Source organism: Pararge aegeria, chromosome 13, assembly GCF_905163445.1.
Source record: "Pararge aegeria chromosome 13, ilParAegt1.1, whole genome shotgun sequence".
In the NCBI taxonomy this organism is placed as follows: Eukaryota; Metazoa; Arthropoda; class Insecta; order Lepidoptera; family Nymphalidae; genus Pararge; species Pararge aegeria.
Window position 1 is genome coordinate 10,485,189 of NC_053192.1, and position 16,147 is coordinate 10,501,335.

A 16,147-nucleotide genomic window follows, 5' to 3' on the forward strand; every position below is an offset into this window, starting at 1 on the left:
CAATTTATACTAGATTAACATTGCATGTGATTTGTGCATTATTACCGATCAAATCTGTTAGGGAGGCACTTTCGCCCATTCAGTCTTCATTATAATTTTATACGATTATAACAAGGATGAATTAAATATACGGTTCTTATACAAATATTTAATTTTCTAGAGTACTTTATTATTAAATCACTGTTTAAGCAGCATTAGCTGAACAAAGTTGTTATAGTCGTAGTATCATGTAAAAAAAAAGAAAAAATTAACAGTAGGTACACTTAACCGTAACCAAGTTCTAAAATAATACGGATGAGCTCAACAGCCGCTGTTAACGCTCTTAAATATCGCGTCTCTAGTTACTCGTGCTGATCATGTTATTTGCAGTTTCAATACTAATTTTTTTTTTGAGTTGGACACTATTGCGAATTTTTCCAAAACGGGCAAACCGTTTTAAAACTACTTCATACATTGTCATCAATATATTTTCATTCATATTTTGACCATCCAACGTTTAGATCTTTATGAAAACAAATTTGGCGGCAGAAGGTTTCACATTAAATTGTAGGTGAACACATGAGTTTATTGTATGTCAGTATTACATATTTTAGTAAACATGTTATAGACACTATACCGTCGTTTCTAAAAGATCTGGAGACTGTCAACAGAAGCCATCTTTTAAATCTGGATAACCTAGATCAGGCATTGCTCTTCTAGAACCGTTACCTCTGTTATTTTCTCGAAGTCCTCTACCTCCACGGCCTAAACTGGCATATCTTGTATCAGCAAGCTTATCTCTTTGTGCTATTTCATCATAATATCTGGCATCGTTTAATCCGGCACTATATTTTTGGCTTAAACTATATTTATCGATTGTTGCATATTTTTGTACTGTAGCGTATTGCTGTGCAACTTCAGGAACGCCGTTGACTTTAGCATGATCATAAGGTCTTTCTTCGGGTGGTAATGCTCCATCAAGCCTTGCCTTGAATTCTTTATCTTTTCTTCTACGTCTTTTACAAGCACAAATTGCAATTGCTATTGCACATATAAGAAGAGCGATGCCAGCAAGCGCTGCAACATAGGGCGGTGGTAAAGAGAGTTTAAATGAACAATTTGAATCATCTTCATCGTAACCTGAAGGACAATGAGCGCTGCCATCACACCATAACGTAATAGGAATACAGGCGTTTAGCTCCGGACAACTAAAACAAGGAAAAGACAACGTATTTAATTAAAATATTACTTTTGCTATTGCAAAAAAAGAACAATTTTTAATTTATGCATAGTCATCATTACAATCTCATCTATGCTCATAAGTATTTTATCTAGCCTATTATACACTGTATAAAATAAAAATTATGGTTTAAAATTGAAACATCCAAGTTGACATTTACAGGAGGAAAAAATAAACAACGAAATTTCGTAACATAAAGATTTAAGCTTCGGGCCTTTTTATATTCAATTATTATAACAATATTTATACTTACTTAAAATGGCAATCAAGCGTAATTGATGAAGGTAAAATATTTGTGTCTGGATCGTGTTCTATACTAGGTTTCTTCATTATTTCTATCCATTTGATTGAGTAATCTGCCTGTTCATGTTGTAAGAAATCTATGGCATAACTTCGTGCGTGTGGCTTGAGTGACGATTCTATTGTTGTTTGAGCTGATTTCCAGCCCGGAGAGTACAGTTCTACAGTACTAGTGATATCTGGACAAATTTCCCGATAGAACGAAGTATCTCGTGCTTCATATATAAATAGTCGATTTGGAGTTTTACAGTATGGAGAGTTAGAAGTTATTTCGTAACCTGGGATCTTTACATATAAATATCTTCCTTGCAAAGGTGTAACTTCATCGCCTCCAGGCTCTATGAGCCATGGCCTATGAACACAAGCAACTTCGGCTCTTACACTTTCTGATATAACATGTCTATCACCGACAATATCAGGTGCAACAGAGGCTTCTCTCTTGTCGTATAATCTTATTTCACCACTACTACCTCTAAGTCTTCGATCGCCCCAACCCGTAGAGCAAACGTTTTCATCACCTGGGCCAGTAGGTATAAATTTATATTCGCCTTCAAATGCAAAATCGTCATAATCTTCCGTTATATTCATCATTGTCACAGTAAAATTTACTTCTACCACAGGCGCTGTTAATGTATGGATATTCAGAGGTTCAGAACGATTTGTGCATAAGCAATCTCTTTGAATCGGGATTCCATCCCAAGGATACTCCGTGATAATAATTTGTGACAATCCTTCGCCCCCTATAATCCTTTTAGCCGGCCTGTCACATTTCCAACGGCTAGTGCGGGAATCTTTATGGGTACTACAAACTTTATTTCCAAAATACGTGTTGGTAAATGTTAGTTGTATTCTCTCGCCATGTTTTGCTTCAAATCTGCAAATAATAAAATATTGAAATAAACAGATCAGAAAACGGAATAATAGAAACTATTACTTAAAAATAGATTTGTTTACCTCAGTATACAAGTAAGGTTTTGAGCTCCTCCCCTTCCGTAGTAAAATATGGCTCGTGGGGCTTGAAATCTTCCGGAATATGTCAGTGCTGACTTGAAAACCCTGTCGCAGGCCGATTGAGAATCTACTAATGGTTGCCCTTGCTCACTCACATCCACGAATTCGTATCGAAGTAGGAAAGAGACAGGATACAATGCTGAACCTTGACGCAATTCCTGCGGGAAAATATTTCTTACTTAGCATTTGTAAAATTAGCTGACAACGTTTGAAGTTAAAACAAATTGGGGTCCCAATGAGAAAATTACTTGTTTACTTCTAATTTAATATGTAGCAGTACAACAACTTAGTTAAGCATTAAATTCCCCTTACTTTGTTTATGACTTGTTCTGTTATTTGCTCAACCACACAAAATTTAACTTTCTTTACTTTTCTCGACATAGACAATCCGCTTTATGTAATAAAATATTTTTGCATTTATATTATGTTTTGAAACATAAAATAAATCAATAATCAAGTTCAATAAAGATATGGAACAAGATTGCGTGCAGTAGTAAAACTTCAAATATTTAGTTAGGAAACTTGGCTCAGTCCTTGCGACGTTGAATTTAATATTGAATAATAAAGCAGTTCTCAACTTGTGACTTTAACAACTTGCTTAAAACCAACCTGTATTAACTAGGATGCTCTATTTGCGTACTCAGTAGTAATAATAATGGTATAGATGATGTTTTTGTCTACTCGCCCAATCTACTATTTTTAAATCTAATACATATGCTTTGTAAACGCGCTTCCTACAAATATATTCAATAGTATGATAGTATGATATACAAAAAAATAAATTAAATTAATGTCTTAATTGTCTGTCTTAGAATAAGTATACTTTGCATATATATTGCCTCTTATTTGAAACATGTAACCAAAACTTTGCATAATTTTAATCTTTGCCTACACGTGCAAGAGAGAGAGAGAGATCTATCAAAATTAGCTATACTGACTAGCTTAATGTCCCCAATGAGTTCATCCCCATTGTTATTTATTCTGTAACTCGTAAATTAGTATAAACACTCGGCACGTTTTTGTTCTCTCCGTACTAAAGTGACAGCACTTAAGGATTCCATCACTAAGAGCGGAGAGTGCACGTGCCTCTTGCATTATTCACTGTAGCGGATGCAAGTCTACGCGTGACTTATCTTTCCTTTGCTCACTTAATGTCAGAGAGCAGAAAAATTCCTTGTACTCATAGAATGAAGACTTGAAAAATATGCGCCTTTCATCATACACTCCAAGGACGAAAACTACTTTTATGCATATGTGATAATAGTTATTTTTTACTAGTGATAGGTTTCAAACCTTCTCATAATATTGATGAAGCCACTTACGTAAAGTATACATTTTCTTCCCTTTATAAAGAAGGAAGAAGCTGAACTTTTGGAAGGTCAAACGTCACAAACCCAAACCTATTATGTAAGATCGATTCAATGATATAGCTTTACGAAGAATGTTATCCGGTATATAAACATACTCGTAACGAATGAGGACAATAAGATATAAGGTATTACTAGATATAATATCATTTCGTTGTTCTGCGTCCTGTATTGATTTAGCCTATCTAAATTGTTGACTTTTCTGATCTTAGTTTCTCTTGGTAGAAAAATTTATTTCATTAAGACGAAGAGATAAAGACGGCTGACGGCTGACTGGCGCAGTGGGCTTGACCTGCTTTGCTGGAAAATGTTTGTGTGATGAACATGAATGTTTTTCAGTGTCTGGGTGTTTATCTGTATATTATAAGTAATTCTGTGTATTATATTCATAGAAATATTCAACAGCTATCTTAGTACCCATAACACAAGCTACGCTTACGTTGGGGCTAGGTGGCGCTGTGTGTAATGTCGAAGTATATTTATTTATTTATTTATTAAAAACAAATCTTTCAAAACAATCTAGAAAACTAATTAATTTTTGGACAAAATAAAAACATAATATTAATTCTTATAGCAAATTGGCTACGATTGCGCAATAGTAGGGCGAATTTAACAGTATCGAATCTTCTATAATATTCCGCTCACGTAATCGACAAAAGCCGGGAATATGTCAGCGTCGGGAACGATTTGTGGCTTGTCTCGTGCGTGGATCTGTGGGAGCTGGGTATTATAGATCAGCAAATTTAGATATTTTACTAAGAGAATTCCACAAGATTATATAGCGGTTCATTGAAACGTGAAAGATTACAATTATAAAATGCATCTTATGTCATCCAAATTATAATATAACAGCATAATCTTTTGTATTGCGATCTTATGTATGCATGTCAGTTCATTGTTTAATATAATACAATAAATGTCTTTTGGATAAGACAACTGGAGTGTATTTGTAACTGTTATGATATACGGTATTTGATAAATTTTTTAATGTTTGATGCAAATATTTCTTTATACAAGTGCGCCCCATAGATGGCACTTTAGATGAGAACTTTACATTAAAACGTGTAGAGTTAGTGAGATGATTGTAATAACTAGGTACTATAGTTAACTTAAAACTAAAGCTAAGAGAGTTCCAAACGCTCCCTGGTATCATTTTTGTATACATACGGTGTTTTCAAAGTCCTGCAATATTTGTCTGAATGGAGTAACGAGATCTTATATAATAATTTACATTGAATAAGGCTAGATTAGTAATCCCATAGAATTTCTAATTGGATGAAGATTAGCTGTTATTTGCTAATAATTTAGAAGACGAAATTAGAAGTTTGTATTCTGTACCACTCACTTAAAACTGGTTTCATATATTCCACTACTTTGAACATACTGACATCCATGGATAGTGTATGTGCGTTATATTTTTCATGCAACTGCAAGCTACGCCTTGCCGCTCTATGCATAGCTGAGCGAACCAAAATGGAGGCACAATGTTTGCGATGTAATGAAAAGACCCCGAAAGACCTGCACAAAAGCCAAGTCCTTTGCCGAATCGTGTTTGAGCGGCAAGCCTATTTTCAATTCTTTTCTTGATGTTGTGTTGAATTCTGTTTACAGTGCCTTTATATTTTTTCATATTATGATACATTTTTTTTTATAACACTTCGTTGGATACCATTATTATCTGTACTGAAATGTTTTAATCACCAAAAAAACTTCTTGTAAACATTATAAAAGTGTCTGTCAATAGATTTTTTAGAAAAAGCTTAGTTACTTTATTTACTGCTTGGAACACATATTAAGCATGACATATTAGTTGAATATATATAGAAGATAACTTGTTTAATCAAAATTGGTAACACAGACAACTGCTATTAGACATTTAAGATATATCGGTTTCAGTACACCATCTTATTAAATGTATTTTATACAGTAGAGGCACTCTTGAATTTTGTATAAATTCGTAACATTATGTTTAAATATTAAATTTCACGTTAACCTAGAAGTAAACATGTGCTAGTGATACGTTAAACGAACATTAATTGTGGCGGGGCACAGTTTGCCGTTCGACGTATACATGATTGATACAAAGCGCTGAAATTGCATCTTGGCTCTAACGGATACATAGACAAATGACACCCACTCTACACAATATCTCAATTTGAGACGTGTGCACTTGATTAATAGAAGTAAAAGTTACTTTGTCAAAATCCATGACAAGTATAATCTACAAAACAATGAAAAAATTGATTGATTATTCAAGTAAACCTAAATCAGTGTCTCAACATGAGGGAAAACATACAGAGTATTGACACGGATACTATAAAGTAGGTTAGTATGATAACTTTTGGTTATAGATCTGAGAATGACGGGTTGATCGAACGTTTGATGGTGCATGATCAATTTAAATAATATCTACTGAATGTTAATCCTATTCTCTTTTTCTTCTCTTCTCTGCGTAGATCTGCGTGTGGTCCCAAGCCAATGTTTGAACCACATCAGTCTTACAACTATACTAATCTAATATATAATAAATATTGATAGAAATCATGCGAGTTACGTTAGGTAGGAAACTTTAATTAGAAAAGACTTATAAGATAGATTTTGGGGTATAATAGAGCCAACATTTTACAATTGTTTATTATTTACCTGTAATATAGTGAGTGCGGATCCTGTAGTTATGTAACTCTCACTCGGTGCACAAGGCCGAGTTGCGCGCGTGGCGTTTGAAAGAAGTGCATGGTCACATAGCCGTGGTGACTCTTCTCGACAAAAGGAGCCAAGAAGAGACTTTTTGTCACTCATCTCCAACTAAAGGTTGAAAAAAAAAATATATATTTACAAAAATATAAGTCATCTAACTGTTCACTTATGGGCATGGTACCCAAAACGCTGGCGCTATTTCCCCTTTGAATTACTAAAATTAACCGTTGGGCTAAATAAGCGGTAGCTCTTGGGTCATCAGATAAAATAATTAGTTCTTAATCAATAATATCAAAAGCTAATAATTAAAAGCTTGTTTTAAAAAAGAGTTTTATTTCACTAACCAAAGATAATTATAAATTACAATGGTAGTTTTTTTGGAAAAAGAATTTTTGCTATTAACGAGGCAATCAGAGAAAATAGTACACTGGTCGTTTTATTAAAATTAAGAAAGCTGGAGCAAAATTTCATGAAACAGTATCAGCACAATATTCTATTTTATTTTACAAACACTATAAAAACAACATTTCTTCAATCCAATAAAAACGATAAAACACTTGCGCGTTTGTAGCAGCAGTTTGCCATATTAAAACACAGTTGCAATAATGTTTCCACTGAAGAATAAAGCGTGACCTACTTCCGAAGTACACAATCTACGAGCAGGAAGTGATTTGCTCCAGCCAGGTGCACTATTTACTCGAACTATCTAGCGAGAAAACTTTTCTGATTAAAGTGCCAACAAAAAATAACTTCAACGTAGCGCTCATCCATTCTTAATGCAAACTGTGGAATGCCGAATGAATGGAACGAAACACCGCACTGCAGGAGAGTAAAGCGCTAAACGTACCGAACGACCTAGACGCGCGTGGCTTTGCGTTCCGGAGGCTAAAAGCAACGCAAGAAAGAAAGATTTATTCTTTTAAGAAACCATCTTGATTAATAAACCACGACATATATTATAAAATCTAAACTTTAATGCCGCTTCTCAGGCACTTCCACTAAATGATCATTTAAACGCTTTAATAAAATTTTAAACGAGCTCCAGATTAACATTTAAGATGACCGTACAATTAGTAAACCTATCCGATATGATCCTATATAGGACAAAATCCATTCCTTTCGAAACCCATCCTAAAAAAAAATAGATTGATAACCCAACGGAAGGTGTAGCGCCTGTTTAAATGTTGCTGTGAGCATACAATATGAAAGAAAGATAAAATATGTTATATAAATTCTATGTTCTAGTTTTGCTATAAACTACAAGGTAAAACCTACTATACTATCGATCCTACTCTTTGCAAAAACTTATATAACCTTTATAGCCTTCTTATGTTCGTATGTGTGAATTTATTTTGATTACAATATACTTGAATATTCCTAACATTTAATAAAGCGCTGAAACGCGCATCTACACCGATTGCCACTCGTATGTTAGTACCTAAGAGTCGGTAAGAGTACTCAGACACATTAAAGAAAATTAATGTTTGGCTCCCGACGTCAAGTGGGAAGTAGCGGTAGTTGGCAAAGTGAAATGGCACGAATAGAGGCGAAGACGCCCGATTTTATATCGTTTCTGTATTTGTATCATCGCATTAGTCTTCCACTAGCAAAGTTTGCTAGCTAAGTTATTCCACATTTCATTATTTTAAACTTTACTTCCTGCAGTTAAGACCGGTATACTACATTTAACTTTGAGAACGGTGCTCTGAGAACTGATAACGATCTCACTAATGGGACTTTGTGATAATGCTTTTTTATTGCTTTGAACCAATTAGCAAGATGCTGATGAGGGAGTAAGAATTACGGATTTCACCCATAAACCTATATTCGTGTAGTGGGTCTAAGCTCCTTATTCATCCAATTTCTTAAGAGAGAGGTAGTTTATATTTAGCAATGATAAATACACGTGGATTACATAATATATAGAGCTATTAATCGCGACCTCATCTGATTAATAACGTCTGTTTTTCGGCGATTAAAAATACCACCAGTTTGCTAGTCTTAACTCATAGAAATATGGGGAGAAAATTGCAGACAAAATTATTTCGTGTCACGTATGTTAGTGAAGGTTGCAATTAGTTGTAAAGTAACAACGTTTATTTTTAAAAAATTCATCATATCGAAAAAGTATAGGATACTCCGGATGCAAATTATCTCTCTGGCTGAGCTTTAGTTTGGATATTTCACGACAAAAAGTTGCTTGACTTGCTTGACACTTGCACTTCTGGTCTCATAGACGCTTTTTCTTTTTTTGGGGATCAGAGAGAAATTAAAATTTTATTTTTTGTACTTCTCATAAGTCTTAACGATGCTAGAACTAGTTCAAATATCCGTTTTGGTGATATGATAGTGCTAATGATATTCTACCTTTCTATCAAGATCAGCATCTGGTGCAGCACCATCCCATATAGTAAGCTGTGAAGAGCAATCCTTTTGCTGATCGAATCCCGCTGGCTCAGTTCCTGCGGCGTGATATTTAACAAATGACACCCATACTATTTCGTTTGGACGTCCCTGCAAACAAAATACATTTATTTAGTTTCGTAGAAACTGACAAAGAATAAAATTATGTAAATGCGTATTCTTGATGAGACATTGAATTTGCAAGTATATTATCTGATTCACTAAGATAGAATCTAAAAGAAATCGTAGACTAGAAATTTTGCACGAGTTATGCTTTAGTAATTTAACTTTAGCTACGGAATGAATCTCTCGCTACCTGAATAGTTCGTTCAAAAGGCGGGTAAATACAGCAATGTGTTTGTCTTTAGAAGGACCTTCGCCGGCGACTCTATGTAGCTATTCATAAGTAACCACGACCTAGATGACTTTGCCTTCACATTTTCTACGCCATTTTGTCCATCTAAAGTGAAGATAAATGAAGGGTAGGTAGGATTTCAAATGTACCTATCTACATTACTGTACGAGCAAGTTTCGCCAAGTTTTTATGCTTTCAATTTTATTATTTCGGATAACTAATAATATTTTGTGTTAAGAGCAACTAAATTTTTAAAATGTTTTCAATACTACTTGCGTTATTACCTGTGAGTAGGCTTGTGATTTAAGGAGCAATAATTATTTATTTTAGCATCAGCCATAAAATAAAATAAGATATCTCAAAATAGGTTCGTCAGATTGAAAAAATCTATAATTATACAAATATAAATAAATTGAGAGAGAAATAGATGAAAAAGAATGGAGGAGGCCTTTACCCAAAAATGGGCATTACAATTGACGTAAAATACAACGATTTTATAAAAGACAAAGTAAAATAACAAAAATAATTAATATTAAATTGAGATAGTGAAAGACCTAGAATGGAAGATGATTGCAAAATTTTAACACACACTGACTGAAATAGTAATGAAAATTAATTAATTATTATGTACGACTAAAAATTGTTATGTGTAAACAAGAATACGAATGTTTTACAGTTGGAAATTAAGGCTTTATTATTTTTATTATTATTATTAAATAAATTAAAGTGGTTTGTCTGTCTGCCTGATTATCTGTTTATCCGACCTATGTTTTAAAACTACTGAATAGAGGATTGGATTTGGATAGGCAGGTACAGATATTGGAAAAAGTAACTTTTTAATAAAAAAAAACAATTAGGAGATGAAATAGCTTTGATTTTTAATTAAAATGAATTTTAATTCAGATTTTTGAAGTTGAATTAATTCTAATCTGGGTTAAATTAACAGTACTCGATCAACTTACCACTTCTTCAAGCGATTTAAGAAAAACAACCCTTATACCTTATTTTGTAATAGTTTAAATATCGGAAGTTATACACGTCGATGTTGCGGGCTACTATCTATTCTATATAACTGAACTAGAAATTCATGTAACGTTCAAGAGAGTAAGAATTTTCTAAAAACAAGTAGGTGTTTGACAAACTTTTCACTTACTCGAAAGTAGTGAGACACGGTACAGTACAAGAAGTATTTCGTGGTAAAATGTGGCGCATAAGTTTCTACGCGACACTTATCTTGTCTGAAGAGCATAGAACAAAACATTACGTACTATGTGTGGACTCAAATCCACAAAGATGTATGTCTACGAACGGAAATATACATTTAATAGTTTTCCTTTTCGATAAATTTATTTCTTTTTCTTTTGAAAAAAGTGTCTTTATCTTTTTAGTCAACGGTCGTCAGAATAATTCAGTAATCGAATCCCTCTGTATAGCGAAGCGCTTTGACCAGTTTAATCAATATCCCCTAGCCCGTCGATGTTGAAATTTCAATATGCATTTTTTACCAGTCTTAACGACTGCAGGTTACGTCTAGGTTTTTTAGACACCTTATCTTGTTTACGAAACTTACGTAAAGCAATCACATCATATAAAATATTATTACGTGTTTTGTTAGTGACTGAATGTTGAATCTTGAGCTATTTTAAATTCCCACCACACGCCCACACGTGAAGATTATTTCCTCGGCCTCCTGACACCCTCAAGCGGTGAAATAAAGTAGAATCTCAAAAAATCATTCTTACCGGAATTTGATTGAATTCCAATATTGATAACTTTACTTTACTTTCACTATGCATTGCGATGTGTGGATGTTAACTACCTTGTGAAAATCACACCTTCATCTGTCCACGAAGTACGAACCGGGACATCATCAGCTCGGGACACGAAAAGTAACAGACGGCGAGCATACCTATATAGCTCAAGAAAACTGTTTTGGCTATGTCATCTAACTTTCAATGAGGAGACCATTAATCACCAAGTCCAAGCAACATAAGACAAATTGCAAACGTATTTCTTTTTTAAACATCTACAAGCTGCAATCTCACCTGCTGGCCAATGATGATCCAGTATTAACAGGCTAACCTATTAGGGGTACAATAGTTACACTAAGCCCATGCCAATAATTAGTTTCTATGCGACATCGTTTGGGAACGCTAAACGTCTTTGTGTTAGTGTGGTAACTAGCCACAGCCAAAACCTCCAACCAAACTAAAAAAAACCCACAATGCCCATGCCGGGGAGCGAATCCGAGACCGCCCACCTAAAGCAACAGCGCTTACCTCTGTGCGACGATGGTCGTAAAAATCGTCGTCAAAGGGTCGTGGTGGTACCCTTTTATTTTGCTAATAACAATATGTCTATCGAAATAGAAATAAAAGAATCTTCGCCACTCACTTGAAAGTAATAAACACAAGAGGTGTTCGGTGGCAAGGAATGGCGCGGATTTCTGAGCACGCCACTTGTCTTGTCTGAGGAGCGTAAGACAAACCGGCAACGCCCATCTGAGCTCACGTACGAATGGGAATCTTTGTCCACGTACAGCACCTGCCAAGAATAATATTGGTAATACAAACACAGGGCGATTTGTTATGAAAAGAAATCATGTTTCCCGCAAATTATTTGGAACTTTACCGTTTAGAACTGTAAATGTTTATAACTTCTTATGAGACACTAAAATACGAGTTTAACGATGAAAATTAAATGAAATGGAATACAAACAAAATTCTCCACCAGGAAACTATTTAAAAAAAAAAATTAAATAATATTATTTTGCAATATAGCACAAGAAATTTACTTTACAACCAAAAATCGAGACTATAAAAGACAATACTGAAATATAATTTTGTGGACTACCAACTCGATCTTAAAGAGCATGAAGACTTAATCCTTTTTTTTAATATAAAGGGCAGCCCCCATCTTAATTATCTACTTTTTTCATTCCATTACAAGTAAGCCCTTTATTGCAATTATATATGGTGGTAAATGAAGATGCAGTTGAAATTGGCATGTCAGTTATATTAAACTCATACTGGGTTTTTACCAAAACCAGTTTTACGTAGCTTCGACCAGACTAGAAAAAATTAAAAGATTTAAAATTCCCAATATAAGACATAAACTATAAGACACTTCTCGTACACTACATAAGAGAGATTATATTCATTTTATTAATATAAGAAATTTTACAATCTAAAGTGCGAAAAATCTAAACAATAGGTACACACCTGAACTTCAAGTTCAAATCCAGGCAAGTAGCTCAAAGGAACTGGATGAAAAGGATTGTCATATGGCGAAGTATGAAATTCTAGAAGCATATTGGGTCCTCTGCTAACTATATCCGGTACAGCATCTCCTCCACACAATCTTACAAGTACTGGAGAATCTCGCGTTAGCCCGTCCCATACTGTTAGGTAGTCTTGAACAACATTGCATTGATCCCATATCCTGTAGAAAAAACATATTTAAACACAGAATACAATTATTCGTATGAACAAAATAGAAATAGCTTAAGGACTTTACTATATAATGAGCACTTAAATCATATTATCGTAGTTTTAATAGCACAGCATTCATTTCCTAGCTTTTCAGGAGAGATAAAGAAACAATATTAATATAAAAGTTATTTTTTGTTTTATGATCATTAATAAGACATAGAATATCAATAATCTATTCCGCATTTAAAATATAAAACAAAATAGTTGTATCTTAGTCAAATAAAAATAAAATACGCACATGCGCGTTGTGTTAGACAATGCTAATTGGAAAGAGGGAAGGGTATTACAGTATTTATAATCTAAAATAAAAACTAATCTTTTTTAAAGAAATAACATACAAAGTTTTTTTTAGAAATACGAAAGGTAAGGTTTTTAGCTTTAAAATTTAAGGCGTCCTTAGTTGTCTATACCTTTATACAGAAGTTATCGGCAGATCGTTGAAATATTCTTCACGATGCTTACATCAAAATCCAAACTTAAAAATATGTAAATGTATTATTTTGTAGTTGTCATTTATTTTGCCTTATATATAAAAAAAACTCTGATCTCAAAATACAAAACATGTTATTTTAATTCAGATAAAGCCAATGCTAACATAAATCTATATCTAGTTTAGTTGAGGATATAGAATAGAATAGTTAGCAGAATGGTATAATAATCTGCTGATAGCTTTTGTGAGAGTAAGCGCCGGGTCAGGGCCGCCTTATGACCTTAACATCATCAAGAAAGTACCCAATGATGAATACTTTTTAAAACTTTTTTACACTTACTTTCTTTGTTCGCTCTTTTTGTAAAGGTGGCCTATCTTTGATTTTCCGTAGTAAGTAGCTTATAATAAAAATCGATCACAGTACTTACTTGAGAACCCTTTGACTTCGATCATATTTCACTATCTGATCCTTGATATGTATTTTATGGCTGTTCGTTTGTCTAACCGCTAACAATACGTGTTTATCCGCCGGAATCTGAAAAAACGTTGTTCGTTTATATCTGACGTCAAGAGAAAACCTACTTTATGTTTTGTACCATACGATTGTTTATTCATTGCTCAAAGGGTGCCGACATCATTTATATGTAATGTTTATACATATATGTATGTGTAGGTCTGTGGCGGAGTCTGGTGTAAATTTTAAATTAAATATTAATACATACAGCCGCACCAACCACACGGACTTACGCGATGTGTGAAACGCTCGTTTTAATGTAAATTCGCGACACCCTTAACCCAGATGTAAAGGGTTATGTAATTTCGTTTAAAGCAAGCCCCGGCTTTTAATTTCTACGCTTGTTTTGCATATCAAAATATTTTTAGAGAAATAATAAAACGCTTTAGAAATTCTAAAAAGATTGGATTTTTCAGTCCTAATTTTGGCGAGCTCGGCATACGGCTCGTATTCACTAAACGTAAGACACGCTTTAATCTGATACTTAATGGTTTATTCCTAGAGAAAAACAACGCTTCATAAATTCATAATTATAGATGACTTACGACGTTAGGCGCTACAAAAACTTGTAGCAAGAATCATCGACAAGTTAGGTTATAAGAGTTGCCTAGTGAAGACCGATGGTGGAAGGTAGTCTATGCCTAGGAATATCCTTAGATTAGGTGTTACTCACTTGGGCATTGCCTTCATCGTCGTTAGTGAAAACAGGCATTAGTTTTTTCATTACAAAAATCGTGCTATATTTTTAATTGTGAGTAGGATTTTATTCTTGTTGATGTTTCTCAAATCAGAGTAAATTACAACTATAATCCGCTATTTCGAAAAATAAAACGTCCCAGTCAACGAAATTGTGTATTTTTATTTTAATATGCAAACAAATAGATTTCATTATTTACTTTACAGTTAGTTTTATAAATTTGTTTTAAATCTTATAATTAAGAAATACAATCCTACAATATGGGATGCTTCGTTTTCATGTTGAATTCTACCTTAATGCTATTTATCTGTGTCTGCATCTGTATCTCTGTGAATTTTCACTGTGGTGTACAATGAATGAATTAATACCCTTTGTATTAATTAATTCATTCATTTATTGATAATTACATTAAAGTAAACAACTTTTTAATGAATAAGATATACTAACCTAATGCTACTAAGATTAGGTTTTTATTAAGTTACTTATGAGACCAATAGTTTTTTTTAACGTTATAGCACTAAATCTTTATTATTGATATAGCATGTCCATACCTACATGTACAGTTTGGGACCGTTTTGTCGTGCAAATTTGTGTCTAATTGCGTGCCAACATTATTTTTTAACCTGGCGCGGCATGTCTCTTAATTAGTTGGATATTTAGACACCACCGAAGACACGTGTAAAACGCCGTATTTTGACGTTGCTTTCAATAAAATGTTGCTACTTTCATTCCGAATTCCACTCAGAGCTTCCAACATGATTTTTCATATTTACCTTTGTGTGTTCGATGCGGTACGTACACGACGCATTACGAGGATATACACCGGGGAAGTTAGGGGACTGTATTCGACATGCACGTAGATCACAGTCGCTCAGTATGCGGTCACAATATGTGCCGGTAACACGTTCCCCTCTCCACGCCCCGAGCGTCGCATTCCCGTACCGCAATCGTGCCTCGCTCCGTCTTAGGAACTTGTATGCCAACTTGAAGTCGAAATTGTATCCGACTCCCTAAAAGCAAAATTACGTTTATTATATTTTAGTATTATATATGTATATAGAACGGAAAACTCGCAGCAGCGTTATTTGTGCTACTATACCATCGAATTTGATCACCAACCCGTCTCTCCAGCATGGTGATTGTGGGTAAACCCCGGGAGTGTTGGGAGAGGCCTTTAGTCTTTTAACGGACTGTTATAGGCTGTTGATGATGACGATTATATATATCACGGGAATGAAAATAATCAAATGAATTGTGACGTCTCTTTTTGTATTATAATTATCATATTAACATGTTTGTTAAGTCGATACGTACAATATACATTGTTGATAATATTTCTCACTTATTCAAAATGGAGTTTACTATAGATATCAATACTACACCGTATATTTCAAAGACTTAGGTTACTATATATATATATATGTATACAATAAAATCACCACAATGACAAGGAAACATTAATATTATCATTTCTCATTCTTCGATCAATAATCATTTCTTCGATATGATTATTGATCGTGTATTAGATTTTTTCCCTATTGGTTAAGACTTCAGCTTAACTTTCGGATGACTGTGTTTCTAAGTTATGTGCGTTTTAAGCAATTAACTATCACTTGCTTTAACGGTCAAGGAGAAATCGTGAGAAAACCTGCATGCCTAAGAG

General features: G+C 34.0%; 2 protein-coding genes across 2 annotated transcripts in view; one reads left to right on the top strand and one right to left on the bottom strand.

Moving 5' to 3' along the window:
* The window catches only part of LOC120628657, a 473,143-nt gene that overhangs the window by 71,616 nt on the left and 385,380 nt on the right, over positions 1-16,147 (top strand). The window lies entirely within an intron of this gene.
* Positions 266-16,147, bottom strand: part of LOC120628656 — a 42,107-nt gene continuing 26,225 nt past the window's right edge. Inside the window, exons 4-12 of the mRNA XM_039897203.1 lie at positions 15,258-15,494; positions 13,702-13,808; positions 12,574-12,793; positions 11,747-11,896; positions 8,962-9,108; positions 6,541-6,702; positions 2,474-2,688; positions 1,473-2,393; positions 266-1,187 (exon numbers count right to left, since the gene is read on the bottom strand). Of these exons, the coding sequence (XP_039753137.1) occupies positions 644-1,187; positions 1,473-2,393; positions 2,474-2,688; positions 6,541-6,702; positions 8,962-9,108; positions 11,747-11,896; positions 12,574-12,793; positions 13,702-13,808; positions 15,258-15,494 (2,703 nt within the window). The 3' untranslated portion in view covers positions 266-643. The remainder of the gene's footprint in view (positions 1,188-1,472; positions 2,394-2,473; positions 2,689-6,540; positions 6,703-8,961; positions 9,109-11,746; positions 11,897-12,573; positions 12,794-13,701; positions 13,809-15,257; positions 15,495-16,147) is intronic.